General features: G+C 50.8%; 1 protein-coding gene across 4 annotated transcripts in view; it reads right to left on the reverse strand.

Annotated features, from left to right (window-relative positions):
* The window catches only part of CTIF (cap binding complex dependent translation initiation factor), a 141,279-nt gene extending 122,547 nt beyond the window's left edge, over positions 1-18,732 (reverse strand). The window contains exon 1 of one of the 4 annotated variants that reach the window (XM_033085921.2): positions 18,622-18,732. In XM_033085921.2, coding sequence (XP_032941812.1) covers positions 18,622-18,627 — 6 coding nt within the window. In that variant the 5' untranslated portion in view covers positions 18,628-18,732. Of the gene's footprint in view, positions 1-17,781; positions 17,855-18,621 lie in introns of those variants that run through there. The other 3 variants (XM_033085919.2, XM_033085918.2, XM_033085920.2) reach the window with 3 other exon arrangements.
* Positions 18,733-18,983: the final 251 nt, after the last annotated feature.

The raw sequence follows: 18,983 nt of genomic DNA on the forward strand, positions 1-18,983 counted from the left end.
TCTTCCCAACTTTTGGAAGCCTCTGCTTGGCAGAGAAAGGCACAGCCTGACAGAGACCCCAGCAAGGCACTTGACTCGCTCATTTTTGACCCCAGACTGAGCCAAGAAGCTTTACCTTCACCTGGGGCTGGACACAGTGCCCTCCTTAGCTCCTGCTCCTGGAGACATGGACTGGATGTGGTCGAGACAGCTTTCATTCAGCAACTGATTGTGTAATGGCAAAGTGACTCCCACTTCAATCAGAGGGACCATCTGAATTCAGCTGAGATCCCTGTGACTGCTGTGGGCAAAGAGCATTGTCTAAGGCAGCTCCCACAGCTTGTGAAGATCACAGAATCACAGACTGGTTCGGGTTGGAAGGGACCTTAAACCTCATCTCATGGGCAGGGACACCTTCCACCAGCCCAGGTTGCTCCAACTCCCATGCAACCTGGCCTTGGACACTGCCAGGGATGGGGCAGCCAGAGCTGCTCTGGGAAACCTGTGCCAGGGCATCACCACCATTGCAGGGAAGAATTTCTCCATAAAAGAGTTTCTTCCTAGATGCCCCAAATCCACTTTCCAGCCTACAGGGATCTAATACCATATTCTCCCACATAATTTCCCACTGCACTTAGGAAAACAATATGTGATATCCAGATGGACCCAGGTTTTTCACGGGACTCCCAGCAGCTGTCCCAGGAAGGAACATGATGCAGCACAGCCCCCACAGCACCCACCAAAGGTCTCACCTAGCTCAAGGATGCTGCTGTGTGGCAGGGAAGGGCTCCCTGTGAACGCCCCACACTGACAAATGTCACAGCAGCAGGAATGCCCAGACTAGGGCAGGAGGAAACCAGATCCTCCAAGCTTTGCTTTGTACAAGCAGCATGAACCAAGCCCACGAGTTTAACTCTTCTCTGAAATCCATCCCCAGCTTTTACCTCCTTCCAGCAGCTGATGAGGCAGCTTGAATCAATTCACCAAGAAAACGCCTGCCTTAGGGAACCAGCCCAAAAATACCAAGCACCTCCCCAGACAGGAATTTTTGGGATCTACTGGCCAGTCACCAGCCTCCTTTTTGAGGCTTGAAGTGCATTTTTTCGCAATCACTCCCAGACATCACTCTGTTGGGTGCTCTGCACCAGCAATGTTGCCGCAGATCTCCAAAAATTCCCTTCCCAGGTGGACCCACTCCACCTGTGGTAATACTGCAGTGAGTGAGGGATGACAAGAAGCCAGCAATGGGGGTGGGAAGAGCAGCCTGCTGACCCCCAGGGTGCAAAGATGCTGCAAGCACTTGCACAGCTACATTTATCATCCAGGGAACCCGGCTGAGCCCTGGAAGGCAGGAGCAGGACAGGGAGGAGTTTGTTATTACAAAGCAAACAGAGAGACACATACTTCCAGGACATGACAAGTAAACTGCTTTGAAATGAACATGAGCTTGGGGAGTGTCTATTTACCTCCACCAGCAGCAAGAACAGTTGGGACTGGCCCTGATCAAGACAGCTTTGGGATTCACCAACCCTGTGTTCTAATCCTCCCTGCTGTCAGTGACCTTGACACCAGTCCCTTCTGCTAACTCCAGGTCTCAGACCACAGAATGCTTTAGGCTGGAAAAGGATCTTCCAGTCCCACATCCTGCCATGGGCAGGGACACCTTCCACTACCCCAGGTTGCTCCACACTTCATCCAATCTGGCCTTAGACACTTCCAGGGATGTGCCAGACACAAATTCTCTGTGCAACCTGTACCAGGACCTCACCACCTACTTATTTCCTAATATCTAATCTACATCTACTCTCTGTCAGTTTGAAGCTGCATCCTGTCACCTCAATAGTCTCCCTCCATTTTTCCTGTAGGCTCCCCTCACGCACTGCAAGAAAGCCTTGTTGAGTCCCAGTGCTGCTGCTGGTGTACTGGGGAGGAGAACATAAAATTTGTCCCAAAATACCCTTGAAGTGCTGTTTGTGTCCAGCTTGTGTTGCATAACCACAGACACAAATGTGCCATGCATTACATGTGTGACTGGGGTGTCACCAGCTCCTCCATCCTGCCTCACTTCCCTCTCTCATAAAACACTAACCCTGTTCTTTTCTTTTGTGGTACACTAAATCTCCACATCTCTCCATTATAGTGCAAAATAATTTAAGACATTTCATTTGGGATTGAAACAGGACTTGACATTGTTTCCTGTTTCAACAAAAGATCTGTTCTCATCGAACCCAGCTAAAAATACTCTTATCCCCCACAACTATCCTTGGCACCATGATTTCTCTACAGGCTAATGAAGAAAAAAAAGCTAGAGTTAGCAATAATTATTTGTTGAGGACAATCCACAGGATCTGAGCATAACCTGGGGTACCCACCCAAAGGATGCAGCAGCGCAATGGGATCATGGGGGAAGGGCTGCAGGTGCAGCACAGGGGAGAATCATCAGCAGCTTCAGCTGAAACATCACAGCAGGACACCTGCTATTCATGTACCTTTGACTTCACAGATTAAATAGAGAGCCCAAACTACAGTGTTTTGCAGAAAAAGAAACAAAAAAAGAGATAAGGGGGAATTTGATCGATCAAGAGACTGCTTAGTGATATGCATACAGATGGTGTCTCACATAAAAGGGTCTTGAAGGTAGAGCCCCACCATTCCCAGCTTTTGGGTGCCAGCACAGGGTAGGGATGTCCATCTGAGGGGTCTCAATGACCCAACAATTCAGCAGTAGAATTTAACATGGAACTGGAAAAGGCACTTCTGCAATAAATTATACTGTATGAATGATAAAGAAAATAAATCCCATTCCTAGTGCTGAGGTAGTGCAGGACTTGAAGGCTTCAAAGGAAGTTGCAAAGAATGCCAAGATGAACACACAACTCTGGGGCTTGGACAGGTTCTTTCCACTCCTTCAAAAGCTTTCATAGAACCATGGAATGGTTTGGGTTGGATGGGACTTTCAAAGCCATCTAGTGCCATCCTCTGCCATGGGCAGGGACACCTTCCACTGTCCCAGGCTGCTCCAAGCCCTGTCCAGCCTGGCCTTGGACACTGGCAGGGATCCAGGGGCAGCCACAGCTGCTCTGAAGACCCTGTCCATGGGAACACCCTGTTGCTGGTGAGTATTCTCACACATCCATGAATTCCAAAGGCCTTCCAGCATCAGGAACCAGAGGTGACATCTGGTACTCAAGCCATGCATGTCCCCTCAACCAGTGTGGGACAAGGGTCATGTTTCTCCTCTGTCACAGTCTCCAGAGGAAGGGAATTTACCCTTGAAGAAACAAAAATCTGAACCTATCACATAAAAACAGTAAGAATTTTCAAAATTACTTGTTTGCCAGTAGCCCAGATTTGGCTTGATGAATTTTAAATAGTTTTGGTCATGTCACTGCAGCCAAACCACTGGGAAGAAAACACTGAAAAAAATTGTTTCACTTTTTTTTTAGAATTCTGTATTTTTAAACAAAGGATTTTTTCTTTTATTTTGTGGTGATGTACATGGAATTTCCACAACTCTCCCTTATGGTGTAAAATAATTAAAGCCAGATTTCACATTGGATTGAAATGGGACTTGACATTATTTTGTTTCCTGTTTGAATCAAATAAAAATATCTATTCTCATTGAAACCAACTAAAAACACTCTCATCCCCCACAACTGTCCTTAGTACTATGACTTTTCAACAGACCAGTTTAAGAAAAAAATTGAGTTAGCATTAACTATCTGTTTTATGGCCTGGTGTTGGAGAGTATTCACTAAGAATCTGAGGATAACTTGGGGTACCCACCCGAAGGATGCAGCAGTGCTTCAGGAAAGAAGATGTAATTTAAAGTGTTACTGTAATTCACTTGAAAGTTAAAAAGTCAGGAACCTCAGGAAAGTTCACACACACCTTTTTTTCCTAAAGAAGAGGAAAATAAGGAAAATGGGAATCCACACTCCCTCAAAAGAGGCACTGGCACAGCCCTAATTCTGCTGGCAAGGTGGAACACCAGGCACAAGCCCAGCCCTTTCAGGCTTTAGCCTCCCAGCAATGCCTCTGCTTTGGCTTGTTCCCAGCTCCTCCACGGGCTTCTCTGCCGCAGGAGAAAATATTTACTCTCCAGAGACTACAGGCACTGCACAAGATAACACCCAGGGCTGCAGAAACCCTGATGCAGATAAAGCCTCATGTGATGCCCCGCTCCATCCTCTCCCACTCCCTTTCAGGTACAACTGGATCTCGCGTGGGGTAAGGGGATAAAAAAAAAATGCCAAACAAAACAGATTCCCAGGGCAGTGCTGCTGACTTGTTTTCCAAGCCCTCTGCCACCAAGCCCCTGCGGTGCTGCTAACCTCTGCTGATCCCATCAGGTGGTTTAACCGGGAAGCTTAGCAGTAAGCCCTGCTCCTGCAAGGAAGGCACCATGTTACGTGGGTTATTCTCTGCCCAGCCGTGGAGCTCTTAGCTCCAAAATCCCAGCTACAGCTTCCAGGAAGAAAATGAAGTGCGTGAATGGAGGAAATTCATCCCAGGCTGCACTGTTTTGTTGTTAGGTAGGATTTAGGGTTTTTTCTGTCCTATACTTTATTTTTTTAATGTTGAAATACATGTTAAACCCTGTTAACATGCTGCAAATCCCTGTCTTGCGAGGAAAAAAAAAATAATTTGGCACCTCTAAAAGGCACCTGGCCTATACCTTAGCCAAATAAACATGTTGTAAACAGGAAAAGGGGCAAGTACTGAAGGGAGAAACCACAGTGGGAACAGCAAAAGGAATTAAAAAAGGGATAGCAAATAAAAAATGATAGTCACCAAAACAAAAACAAAACAATGAAAAAAACCAAACCCAAAACAAACCAAAAAAAACCCAGGGATCAGGAAGAAAAATACAAATGAGATGGGGGATAAGGGACATAAAAATGGGATTGGCAAGATAAAAGAAGGGATAGAAAAGAAAAAAAAATGTGATAGGTAACAAAAAAAAAGGGATAGGTAACAAATAGAATGGGACGGGCAGCTAAAGAGAAAAAGGGATGGACAACAACTCTCCATCCAAGAGCTGGGCAGAAAGTGCACAATTTTCACTTGTTATCTTTGGCAGTCAAAGGATTTCTGCAATAAGAGGATGCACGTGTACAATCAGGGCAGGGGGAAGAGGAGGGAGCTGTGATGAAGAGTGTGGCTGCAAAGAAATCCCTGCAGGGGGGATGCCTGGAAAGTCTGGCAGGCTGGGACCACCAAGCCCAGCAGGATGGCCACTGGAGCAGGAAAGGCAGTTCACAAGTGTTACACTCTCCCTGGCTACAACCCACGTTCTCTGGCTTCACCTAGCCTGAGCAAAAGAAGAATATTATTAAGAGATGGACAATAAATCAAAGAACAGCTTGGAAAAACCCGTGAAGCCTCCTGAGAGCCAAGGAAACCTGCACTATCTAGGGAAGAGCGAGATTACAATAATTAGGTCAGTTGGCGATAAGCCTCCCCAGCACACACAGGCAGATCCTCGGCCAGGGAGTGGTGACATGCTCCAGGAGCTGAGAAACCCAGCAGAAGAATGCAGGGGCACGAGTAAACACCAGGAGGAGAAAGCCTTCTTCAGCAGCAAACAGCTGCAGCTGCTCAGCTCCAGGTCTGGGAATCAGTAGGTGAAGCATGGGAAACTCCAGTGGGATACTGGAAAATTCCTTTGCTTTGATTCCTTTGGTTCTGCAGCCAACATGTAACTTGAGTGTGAGATCTGGGTGTGCAGCTTGGAAACAGCAGCAGGACTCAGCTGGAGGAAGCCCTGAGCAGGTTTGATGCAGAAGCTGGCTCTGCACTGAGCAGAGGGCTGGGCTGGACCGGAGGAGCTTACTTCCACCCAGAATAACTCCAGGATCTTAGCTAGGGAGACCTTCCCTGAGCCCAGACTTCCAGGACAAAGCGAGAAAGATGCACTTCAAGCTTAATCAAAACCAAAAGAAACTTCTTAACACAGCAAGGGGTCTGGCTGACCTTTAGGAGAGGAAACAGGCTGACATGAAATTCAAGTACATGACAATCCCATTGAGCAAAGCTGCCTACTGTGACAGGCAGAGGATGGTCCCTTGCAGTGAGTGCTGAACAGGGTATGCATGTACTTTTCCCTGTAAAAAGGGAGACAGAAGCTTTGTATTACTCATCTCCTCCTTCCTGGATGGTTTGCCATCAGCTCTGCCCATGCTGGCAGCCTCAGGGCTAGAAGATCTGAAAGAGCCACAGCTGCAGGCCCAGAATGCAGGCTGGACTGAGATCACATCCAGATGTTTGACCCCAGATCAAGCAAACAGGAAGGGCAGACCAAAGAGGAGGATGTGCTCACTGCCCTGACCTGTTCTCAGCTCTTCCTCCCACCTGTGCCATCATCTGCCTGTCTCAGATTTGGCCATCTATTACTGGGGCCCAGTCTTCAGCCCAGAACACAGAAGCCAGTCACCTATTGCTTGGGCTTTCCAGTCTCCCTCCTGGCCCTGATTTGAATCAAACCACCACCTTCCAAAAGACATTTGCTTTTCTTAACAGAGGAGGCCAACACTCCCTCACTGGAGCATTGTTTTCTAAGCTGCTACTTTCTGGACACCTTTTCAATAATCCCACCTGCCCCTACAGCCCACAACAGACCTCAGAACAGCCCAAACAACAACAAACAGCACAGGACGGTTTAGTGAAGCCTCCTGCTTGCAGTCCACACAGCTGTGTTGATACCAGCAAGCTTCTCCCACCTGCCAGCTGAGGAATATCCAACCTCTGTCCCTGTGCTCAGGTGAGACCCCACCTGCAGAGCTGCCCCAGCCCTGGGCTCCAACAGCACAAGGACGTGGAGCTGCTGGAGCCAGTGCAGAGGAGGCCACGGAGATGCTGCAGGGCTGGAGCCCCTCTGCTCTGGAGCCAGGCTGGCACAGCTGGGGCTGCTCCCCTGCACAAGAGAAGGCTCCAGGGAGAGCTCAGAGCCCCTGGCAGGGCCTGAAGGGGCTCCAGGAGAGCTGCACAGGCACTGGGGACAAGGCATGCAGGGACAGGACACAGGCAATGGCTTCCAGTGCCAGAGGGCAGGGCTGGATGGGATATTGGGAAGGAATTGCTGCCTGGGAGGGTGGGCAGGCCCTGGCACAGGGTGCCCAGAGCAGCTGTGGCTGCCCCTGGATCCCTGGAGTGTCCAAGGCCAGGCTGGACAGGGCTTGCAGTAACCAGGGAAGGTGTCCCTGCACACGGCATATCAAAGGTCCTTCCCACCTAAACCATGCCAGGATTGTATGATTCTCTGAATTGATTAAGTACTTCAGGATGTAATTACTCCACTGTCTGACTGATCCAAGTTAAACCTAACCTTCACACAGGAATAGCATCCTACAGATGGTAAACTCAAGTGTTTTCTGTGTGCTTCACACAACCATGAAGTTCCTACAATCACTACAGTTCACTAGCCAAAAACCAGCAGCCCCCATTAAATACACACAAGTAATTTTCCACATTCCTAGGTCACGCAGAAGATATCATACACACTGTTGACCTTCAGCCTCCAAACTCTCCTCATTAGCATCCTGACCAATGCTCTCATTTGGTTATGTGCTCTGACCTCCCTTCCAGCACATTAAAACACAGTAACTGCAGTCCCCTCTGTATTTTTAATCAAAGTTCAACTCTTTTTTTGTTAAAATAATTAGCTAATCAAATTTAAAAAATGCTTCCAAGCTGACATTCCTCTTAATGCTTTAATCAATAGATAGAGTTGTTCAGAGGGTAGTTGATATGGCTTGAGCAGAGCATAGGTGTGAGGATACGTTCATGATGTTGCTGCATTTCTTAAAAGAGGAGAAAAAAGATGAACACAAGCAAGTTTACACCCAAGAAAGGTTACTGGAGTATTTCTAGGTGATGACCAACTTTGTGCTTCCCAGCACTCCTCCATCACCACTCAAATATTCATTTTGGCTGCCAAACTTCCTTGTGTTATAAAGCAAAGCATGCATGCTTTGGAATTCCCTCAGCAGATCGAAATTGCTTTCAGGGTTTGAGTATCTGATTTGGGAGCAGAGTGGAAAGATACTAGGGGGCTTGGGAGCTTCATATTCTTTTCATCTACCCTTCTTCCCTTCAGAAACAAGCAGAGCTATAGTGGCTTCCAGGGTAGGAGAATAATTAACCCAAAATTAATGCACTTGTTTTTCGTACTGAACATGGGACACTGAATGCCTGGTATCACTTAGAGTGGCAGATGATTTATTGGCTTCCTTGCTGAGCAGCAGTCTCTGAAAGCCCTGTGGAGAGCAGAGCAGGCAGTGTGTCCTCCCTGGTATTTAGCAGCCGTTTCAGCCCTGCCATGAAAGGCAAGCTGGCAGCGGTCCTGCACGGAGCTGGTGTCACCATCCATCCATCACCCACACCCACTCTCCCACCATCACCCAGGCAAGCAGGGCATCCTCCAGCAGTGCCAGCAGCTCAACCCGAGATGCCTCCCCTCCTGGGAGAGCCCATGACATCATATTCCATCATTTTTTTTTTACAGTATGGCCAGGCCATCCCTCGAAATTCCATTTGGCTGGCCCTTCCTCCACAGATGTCCGTATGGACAGGAGACCTGGAGCTGCCACAGGTCTGGATGCACGGCCTGCTCGCTGCTTCACTCTCCTCCTGACACAGGGAAAGATCCTGCTGAGGGCTCATCCCTCCCCACTGTGCCCTTCCCTGCCAGAACGTGCAGCAAGAAGGTGGGAATGTTCCTGCTGAATGAAGCGAGAGTAACTGGAGGTGCACAAGGAAAAAACTCGGCAAAGCCAGCAAGGGATGACTGTGCAAATCAGAGTGGGGGAAAGGCTGAGTCATTTCCTCCCCCACAGCCCTAAATAGAGAACAGCGTAAGGAAAGTCATTCTCTGAGCTGACAAAAAAGGAAGAGATTCCCCGGTGTAAAAAAAAAACCAACAAAAGTTTAAAAAAAAAAAATCAAAGTGCCCATAGTGACAGCAGAAGGGAAAGGGACAGAAAAGGCAGCCTCCTGCTGCAGCTGTAATGGGAACAATAGCAGAGAGGGGCAGAGCATCATCCCTGGCTCCTCTGGGAACTGGAGGCTCACTAATCACTTTTAACAGCAGCTCCAGCTCCAAGGCAAGTTCATGGACCATGGCTGATGCTGAAAAGCCACTGCAATACTGCCTCATCTTTCTCCAGGTGATGCTGCCAGCTGTGACCTCAGTCCTGATGAAAAACTGCATTGAGACTGGAAAGTGTCCGAGCAAGCTTTTGGGGACAGAATTTACCCACATCTCAGAGTGCAAAGACTCTGAGCTTGTAGGTGATAACACAGAATATCACTATCAGGAGCAGTCATAGAATAACACTTGATTATCCATCCTAGCAGACATGTGGCAAGGCTAAGATCAAGGCTGGAAAATCCTTATGAACTGCAGGATACAGTATAGGCAGGAGACTCTGGAAAGAAATCAGCCACCAGCTTTTTGCTGCAAGCTCAGTGGTCATGCACAAGCACAAAATGAGGGGAGGGGAGGGGAGGGGAGGAGAGGAGAGGGTCGGAGAGGAGAGAGGAGAGAGGAGAGAGGAGAGAGGAGAGAGGAGAGAGGAGAGAGGAGAGAGGAGAGAGGAGAGAGGAGAGAGGAGAGAGGAGAGAGGAGAGAGGAGAGAGGAGAGAGGAGAGAGGAGAGAGGAGAGAGGAGAGAGGAGAGAGGAGAGAGGAGAGAGGAGAGAGGAGAGAGGAGAGGAGAGTTTGGCTAGGGAGGGACCTTTAAAAGTTATCTAGCATCATCCCAACACCTGGCAGCATCCCTACAGCCAGTGCCTCCTTCCCTGTGTCCAAAATGTTTTGGGTTATTTATTTCCTTAAATAAATTTTAGTGAATTACTCAAGTAATTTATTTAAGAATTAACTGACCTGCTTGCACCCAGACAGATATTAAGTTCACAACTGATGCAGCCTCTCCTTGCAGACAAGAAGGAATTTACATTTCCCTTCTCCACCTTCTTTCTTACAGCCTTTAAGTTCTTATCTCCAAGATGTACCCTTCTCTGTCAAATTTGGCTGATATTAGTCCCAGGGTTAAAAAGGTTCTGGAGGAACAGCGAGTGACAGTCAGTCCGAGCGCACAAGCCTTATTTCTGTTCATTGGAAAAAAAAAAAACCAAACAAAAAAACAAGCACAAAAACAGGGGAGAAGCTTCAAAGTGACTGCAGTCAATAAATGAATCTTTCAGCCTATGTGACAAAAAAATATATCTATCAAAAAAAATGTGAAGCAAGTGCTTTTTCTCAGAATCAATTTTGAGAAAAACAATGTGTGCTCTGCAGATGTTCCAAAATGCAGGAGCAGGGGGAGGACCAGTGCCCTGAGGTGAATCTTGGCACTAAAAGCATCCTGGCAGGGAGGGATGCTGCGGCTCTGCTGACAACCAAGCACTCCACAGGGCTGTGATGTCCTGCCCATGACTGATGCTTCTCTGAGCACCTGCAAAAGCAGGAAAAACACTCGTCTGCCTGTGCCTGGCTGGCATAGGAATGGACAGAGCAGGGATGCAGGGAGGGATAGAAAACTCAGCATCCACCACAAGAGCTTTCCAGAAGTGTGTGTTTCACTGCAGAGCTGCTGTCAGGGTGTGAGAAACTGCTGATCTCAAAAGAAGGGGGAAAAGCTGGGAGAGAAAACCATCCACGGCCACAGCACAGCCCTTTATCCACACCCATGGCCTCCTCTTCCTTTAGAGGCCTCTGCAGACATCACAGACAGGACCCTGAAAACTTCATCTGGTTCATCTGCTCACTCACAAAGATGAAACATGCACGTGGCAAGAAAAATACAGAAATCATTTCCCAAAGCACCCCCTGAGTCTCCACACCCTCCTGTGAAACCTCCTGCTGCAAAAATCACTGCTGCAAGTTTCAAGATCATCAGTCCAGCTTCCTGAGCCAAAGAAAAATACAATCAAAGACGCCTCCAAGGTGATCGTCTGGCTGGGAAGACACATTCCTTGGATCAACGATATGCCCTGATTTAAGGGAATATAATTCCTGTGGGTTCAGGGATACACTCCTCTCTCCTCTCACTGTGCAAACACCCCCTTAAACATAAAACACTGTAATTAACCTCCAGCTGACAATCACAGCACAACCACAACCCTTCCTGCTTCCTTTTCTTCTCTTGCCCAGACACACAACATGGCATTTCTGATGGCATGTTATTAAAATGCTCCCTGGCTTCACTGCAGGTGCACACGGCGCCCAGGAGTCCTCCAGCCCCAGGGGATTTGCTTCTGGATGGGTAATACAGGGAAATGCAAAAGCACCCAAAAGCAAACCAGCATTTTAGCCTGGAGAAGAAGAGGCTCACTTTCTACAGCTCCCTGACAGGAGGGCGCAGCCAGGTGGGGGCCAGACTCTTCTTCCAGGTAACAAGTGACATGATGAGAGGAAATGGGATGAAGCTGCACCAGGAGAAGTTGAAATTGGGTATTGGGAAAAGGTTCTCCCTGAAAGGATTGTCAGGCACTGGCACAGGCTGCCCAGGGCAGTGGTGGACTCCCCATTCCTGAAAGTGTTCAAAAAGCAGGTGGATGTCGCACTTGAGGTCATGGTTTAGTAGTGAATGTGGTGGTGGTACTGGATTGTTGACTGGATTTGGTGCTCTTAGAAGTATTTTCTAACCTTAATGATTCTGATTCCATGATTTGCAGATTACTTCTTTGGTCTGGCTGGCTGGACCTAGACTACACCATACTCCTGCCAGTGACTGGAGCACACACTTCTGTGCAGGATGAAAAAATTCTTTAACATTCAATCCAGGTGGACTCCTGCAAGATCCCTGACCAATGAACACCAAGGAGTGTTTCCACAGACACTGACATCCTTCAAGGCCACCTGCAGAAGCTCCAAAAATGACATCCCCATGGAGCACATGTGAGAAGGAGCAGCTCAAAGATGAGCCCAGCTCTGCAAAGCTGCCCCAGCCCCAATCTCACCCAAGGCTGCCCCACCTAAAACCAGCTCCATGTCGCTCACAAAGCTTTGGCTTCACAAAAGAGCTCAATGCTGGTGACAGCCAAGACCCCTGAAAAATCTGAAGCGCATTTCTGTTGTTGTTGAAAAGCACTGTGGTAGCACAGACAGACTCGTGAGATTTAATCAAAATATGTGAAACATTCAGGGTTGCAACTGCTTATTTCACAGAAACACAGAATCCCAGAATGGTTTGGGTTGGAAGGAATCTAAAATGGAAGGAACCATCCAGTTCCACTACCTGCTATGGGCAGGGACACTTTCCACTATCCCAGGTTGCTCCAAGCTCCATCCAACCTGGCCTGGGACACTTCCAGGGATCCAGGGACAGCCACAGCTGCTCTGGGTAGCCTGTGCCAGGGCAGCCCCACAGGGAAGAATTTTCTCCTAACATCCAAATCTACCACCTTTCAGCTTAAAGCCATTCCCCCTTATTCTATCACTGCTTGACCTTGCAGCAGACCCTCTCAACACTAATTTGGGGGTGCGTGGGGTGTGATCCCAAACACAAGCCATGGGTATAGCTGATGTCAGGGACCTTGGCTGCTGCAGTGTGACACTTTCCTGTGCCACCCCTCCCATTCCAACCCAACTACTCACATCCCAAGCCAGCAGCCCCCCAACACCACTGGAAACAGCTTAGTTGGGAACACCAGCTTCTCCCAAGGTCCCGGTGAATGCCAGCCAAGCTACACAGCTCCTCCAGGATTTCACAAGCTCAAAAGCACTTTTCAGAATTAATTATGAACCCTGCTAATGGCTCCTCATCGCAGGTGCCTGGGTAAGCAAGCTGGTGGCAGCTGTGTGTCTCCCAGTAGCTTCTGCCCTGGTGCAGGGCAGGCTCTGGTGGTGGTGAAGCCTCTCCAGGGTGGAACAGCCTATACAAAACAGCCCCAGACAGCTGAGCCTGCTCCATAGGGAGGGAGAAGTTGGGTTTTTTTCTTGTATCAAGGCAAATTGCAGTGAGTTGACCCTGGCTGGAATCCAGGCAGCAGCTCTCTCACTCCCCTCCACAGCTGGACAGGGGAGAGAAAATAGAGCAAAAGGGTCATGAGTTGAGATAAGCACTGTGAGAGATCCTGCTCCAAACACTATTGTGGGCAAAACAGACTCGAATTTGCACTGTTAACTGAATGCATTAACAACATAGTAAGAGCAGGATAATGAAAAGTAAAATAAATCTAAAAAACACCTTCCCCTCAACCCCTCCCTCCTTCCCAGCTCTACCTCCTCCCCCAGTGGTGCAGGGAAATGGGAATGAGGGTTATGATCAGTTCAGAACAAGATGTTCTTGCCACTGCTCAGGGAGAGAAGTCAAAGTCCTTCCTCTGCTCCGTGGGGTCCCTCCCGCAGGAGACAGTTTTACATGAACTTCTCCAGTGTGACTCCATCCCATGGGTAACAATTCCCCATGAACTTCTGCAGTGTGGGTCACTCTTCCCCAGGGTGCAGTCCTACAAGGACAGACAGCTCCAGCATGGGTCCCCATGGGGTCACAAGTCCTACCAGGACACCTGCCCCTGCATGGGCTCCTGTTCCCACACATCAGCACATCCCTGCCAGGACCCTGTTCCAGCACAGGCTTCCCACGGGATCATAGCCTCTGTCAGCCATCCCCCTGCTCTGCTGTGGGCTCCTCCAGGGGCTGCAGGTGCATCTCTGCATCCCTGTGCCCCCCACGGGCTGCAGGGGAATCTCACCTCTGGCACCTGGAGCAGCTCCTGCCTCTCCTTCTGGCTTGACTTAGTGTCTGCAGAGTTGCTGCTCCCACATCTTCTCACTCCACTCTTCTCTGGCTGCAAGCACAACTGCCAGTGACTGGCAACCATTTTACTTCCTTCTCAAATCTGTTATCCCAGAGACATCACGATCATTCCTGATGGCATGGGCTCTGTCCTGCAGCTGCCTGGCGTTGGCTGTGCTGGACACAGGGCAAGCTGCTGCAGCTTCTCACAGAAGCCACCCTGGTAGCCCCCCCATAACTAAAACCTGGCCACACAAACCCAACATACCCATTCAAACCATCAGTGAGAAATAAGAAGCTTGTGGGCAGCCACGTGCACCCTCAGGTCACCAAGGCACGATGGGTGACAGTGACACCAGGGGATGGGGACACCACACAGCCACCCACCACCCCATCTCTCTGTCCCAGCCACATCCATGTTACCCCACCCATATCCCTTCCCATCCAGGTGGAAATGCAGATGTTCTCCACCACCCCCTGCACGGATGCAACCACACTGGGGAAGGAGATGAAGCTGAGCCAGCTGCCGTGGGAGGAGACGCCCTCGATAAATGTCTGTGCGTTATGAAATACACCTGCAGCAGGTTCCTGGCCGACAGGCATGGCAGGATTTGGTCCTGCAGAGATAGCAGAGGCAGAAGTTTGGTTCTGTCACCACAGAAACCAAGTTCTTCTTCTCCTGGACCATGACTGCTACACTCCCAGGGACAGGAGGGGTGGAGGGTTGTCTCTGCAGGACAGGAGACGGAAGAAGTGGCCTTTCTGGAGTGAGCACAAGGCTGCTCCCAGCCGACCTGGGGTGCTAAAATCTCACAGACTGCCTGAGAGGACTCTCCAAGAGCTAACTCAAAGCAGAAAAATCTCAAATCTGTTAATTTTCCACCACAAATGTTCTGCAATCCATCCATGATAGAGACACCACCTGCTCTTCCTGGCCATTGCAGAGGTACCTCTACATTTCAGAAGACTGACAATGACAAAGCAAAATCCAGCAAGACAGATGTGAAAGAAATAAAACCTCTCATTTTAGCAGGGAAGTTTAAACGCACAGAGGTTTTAAGAACATGCAATGTTGTTCCCATTTCAGTCTGAAATGAGCAGGAAACACACCTCTCTTAGGATCACCAGCAAGGCGTCTATGTTGTAAGTGAATATATACATATATATATATGCACAAAAATGCATATAAATGAATAGAAATAAAATAGCCAGGGTGTCAAACAAACAGAAGATGATTGGTTGGCTACAGTAACCCTTCATTTCAGATGACACAGTAATCTGCTAATTATCCTCAAGTGGCAGAACTGCCCCTTCTCCCAGGAATTTCACAACAACATCCCAAGGCATTTATGGAGATTACTCAACCAGAAGCCTCAATGCCTCCAATCTTGTGTTGTCCTTTCCCCAACTTGATGTGACCCCAAACAAGAGCAGCAAACTGTCAACTCTGAAACTTAACAATGGTGTAACATAAATGTCTTAACACTTCTGCCAATCTGAAGAACAGTTAAATCATTAATGATATTTAATTACTCCATCAAAACAAAAAGGAAGAATGTTAAATGTGTCCCAAACAGCTTCTGAAAAAGCTGTCTCCAGCTTCCACAATAAACAGAGGGGCTTGTTATACTTTTAGGTACAGCTCCTCACAAATATACAGGACCCCAAATACTCAACTGAGCAGCAAGAACATTAAATTAAATTAGGTCTGGGAGGGTTTTCTTGCTGCTTTGCAGACCTGTGGGCAAAATCTCAACCAGAGACAACGACCACAATTTCACACCCTTCCTGCTGGGAAAAGATCAAGCAGCAGCAAGGATGGCTGCAAGGAGAAACAGGAGAGAGACACAAAACGAGAAAGAAGGGGAGAGTCACCACAGCAAAATTTGTCCTCACCAGGAAATCACGCAGAGTGAACTCAACCACTCACCCCAATGTGAGGATACTCCAGAGAGCAAAAAGAAGAGTATTATCCTCATCCAAGATCAAGTGCTGCAGAAGAGACTTCTGGAGATAAAGCCCAGCCCTCCACCATCTTCCCTTCCACAGTTCAGATCCAGGGCTAACATCCATCAAGGATGTTTCCATGCTTTGTATTCTCCTTTTCATGGCTCTCAGGTATCCTCCATAGACCATTCCCATCCTATCTGTGGATCAGGCTGACTTAGTTGGGGAAAAAAACGTGCCAAACCCAGCAAAGCCCCTCAGGTACCTCAGTCCTCTCCCAAACCACATCACAAAGGCAGAGCTGGTGTTCAGTTCATATCCACAGTCTCATCCAGCTTGGTGCTGGACCTCTCCCCCCAACTCTCACTTGAGACAAGTCACTGCCCTGCATCACCTTCACCTGCAGCAGCATCCAATTGCTGCTCCTCTGCTTTAAAAGCAATCTGATCTGATAAATTATAAAAAAAAATGCACAGCCTGAGCTTCCCAAAACAGCCACTGCTCGTCTGTGCCAAAGATAACACAGAGCAGGGCAACCACAGCCTACAAATTTTACCCAGGGCTTGAGGGGATAAAATGCAGCACAAGGTTTTGCGCTTGGACCCCTGGGCTCAGCAATGGCAGAGCAAAGCCTTTATGATCCTCACAGGGAAAAATTATTTTGGTGGACACAATAAAATTGCTTTTTCCATTCTCTCCATTCCATGCTCTCCACTGGAGACAAAGTGTGAATATTTGCTTGTCAGGGTCACATAAATCATAAGAAGAGTGGGAGGTTTCCTTCACCATCCCATGTGCCATCCCCCTGGCAGAATCTGGATGCTCAGAGGATGGTCCATCATCAAAAAGCCTTCCTAGGTTCTGGTCTTATTTTGGCATCTCAGCATTGAAAAAACAGCCAGAAAGCTCAGTCTATTTTCTGCTTCCCCCCATCTCTTCATTTTCTGCTAACAAGGCTGGGATTTCAAGCTTCATCCCATACCTGCCTGAGCAGTGGAGAAAGAGCAGCATGGATTACTGGAGAAGGAATGAATGTGGCATTCATGGGCAGGTGGAAATGGCCCATTTGAGAGAAGCACCCAGGTTCTGGGACACTGGGAAACAGCACCTGCCCCTTTCCAATCTAATGGCATTGCTGATCCATCCACTGTGGGATCTCACTGGTGGGAATCTCACCCTTTCCAAAGCAGCCTGACGCAGGGAACGGCCCCGGAGGTGAACCTTAGCCTCACGCTATGGAAAAACAACTCCAAGGGCTGAGTTTTGAGGCTCGGGGAGGCCAGTGACACCCAACAACTGTGCCCCCAGCGCTCAGCATTGCTGGGGGCAGCTGTGGCAAAAAAAACATCTCACGACTGCCGGCTGCTCCGCTGCCACAGCATCTGTTGTCCCCTACTGTCACCCACCACGGCCCCCGAGACCACGTGCAGCCAGAGAGTGACTCTGCAGGAAAACGATAACCACAAAACGACAACAAAATCGGGTCTCCGGCGAGCCCTCGATCGCTACACCCGAACCCAGCCCGGGGCCCGGCGCTCCCGCGGGGTGGGCGCTGCTCCCAGCCGGGACCACCCGGCCGCGGGCACCGCACGGGGCCGTGTCCCCGCGGGGATGCTCCGCTGGCACCTTTGTGCTGCCGGTGCTGCCGTGCGGGCTCCGCCGCCGGCTCTGCCGCACCGGGGCCGGCGATGGCCGCGGCTCCTGCGCTCCCCGTGCTCCTGCCCACGGGGGGCTCGCCGCGGGCGGGGCTGGCTGGGGGGCAGCCCTGCCCTTCTCCAGCCAAACCGGGAAGCTTCCAGCGGCCGGGAGCACACCCGAACCCAGCCCCGGAGCTCTCCGCGGGGACCGCCGCATCCCGGGGTGGGGGGGGCCGCGGCCACGCACGGTTTGTCACCGAGCGGGGGGGACCCCCCCGAGGCGAGGCCGCCGCGACACCGCCAGAGCCGAGACCTGCCCAGAAACCGGCTCCATCGGCGGCACGACCCCCCCACCCCGCCGCGGGGTTCGCGTCTTTCCAAGGGAGACAAAAGCCGGGATGCGCTCCCCCCGCTGCCCCCCTTCGCTCCCGCCCCGGGCGCTGCTGTGTCACGTCCCCCCCGGGCCGCGCTTACCGTGCGGGGCCGGGCGCGGTCAGTGCCCCGCTGAGGGGGTCATGGGCGCGGCGAGGGGCGCGGGGGACGCGGGGGGCTCCGGGGGCGCCGCCCGGGAGGACGCTCCGGCTCCGGCTCGGGCTCGGCAGAGGGACGGGCCGGGGCGGCGGGCAGTGACGCGCCGGGCCCCGCCCGCGGCCCGCGCCGGCCCTGACGGGAGATGTAGTCCGGGGCTGCGGCCTGCCCGCGGCGGGGGGGCCGCACGGCGGGGATCGCACTGGGATCGCACCGGGACAGCCCCGCAGCCGTGCCCCTAAGCCTGTGACGGGAGCCTTCCGGACCCCACAAAGCCGGGGTGTGAGCGGGAGCCCCGGGATGTGACAAGGATCCCCGCGATCTGACGGGCACCTCCCGCCTCTCCCGGGGCTCTGAGGGAGGCACCCCTCATCCCGCAGCCTGGGCTCTGAGCGGGACCCCGCAATCCCGGGATGTGAGAGGAATCCGAGAGTCCCGCACCCCCGGAATCTGACAGGGAACCCCTCCGAGCCGGGATTCTGACAGGGACCCCCCGCACCCCGCACCTCACGGGGATCTGCTGGTCCCTCAACCCGGGGTCTCACAGAGATCCCCCTCACCCCAGCCCTTCGGGGGCCTGGCAGGGACCTGCGGATCCCACAATCCTGGGATGTGACAAGGTCCTGCACGCTGGGCATCTGACAGTGAAACCCAGATGGCCAAACCCTGGGGGTCCCCAACCCTTCAGGGCAGGTGGGAGAGCACCCGGGGCTCAGAGCAGACTTTGGGGTGGTACAAACCCACCCGACACACAGCGCAGGGGCAAACTGATTGTAATGTCCTTACCTGCATCCATCGGGATTCAGTTCAGAGCTGCAAACCTATCCTTGCGACAAAGCTGCATCCAGCTGGGCTTTAAGGAGGAGTTGGGGGGATTAAACTGGGCTGAAGAGAAGGTGGCTGCAGGTGTTTCACAGCATCAGAGAATGGTTTGGGTGAGAAGGGACCTTAAGATAATTCAGTCCCACCCCCTGCTGTGGGCAGGAACACCTTTCACAATCCCACGTTGCTCCAAGCCCTGTCCAACCTGGCCTTGGACACTCCAGGGATCCAGGGGCAGCCCCAGCTGCTCTGGGCACCCTGTGCCAGGGCCTGCCCACCCTCCCAGGCAGCAATTCCTTCCCAATATCCCATCCAGCCCTGCCCTC

The sequence above is a fragment of the Catharus ustulatus genome, chromosome Z (genome assembly GCF_009819885.2).
Source record: "Catharus ustulatus isolate bCatUst1 chromosome Z, bCatUst1.pri.v2, whole genome shotgun sequence".
In the NCBI taxonomy this organism is placed as follows: Eukaryota; Metazoa; Chordata; class Aves; order Passeriformes; family Turdidae; genus Catharus; species Catharus ustulatus.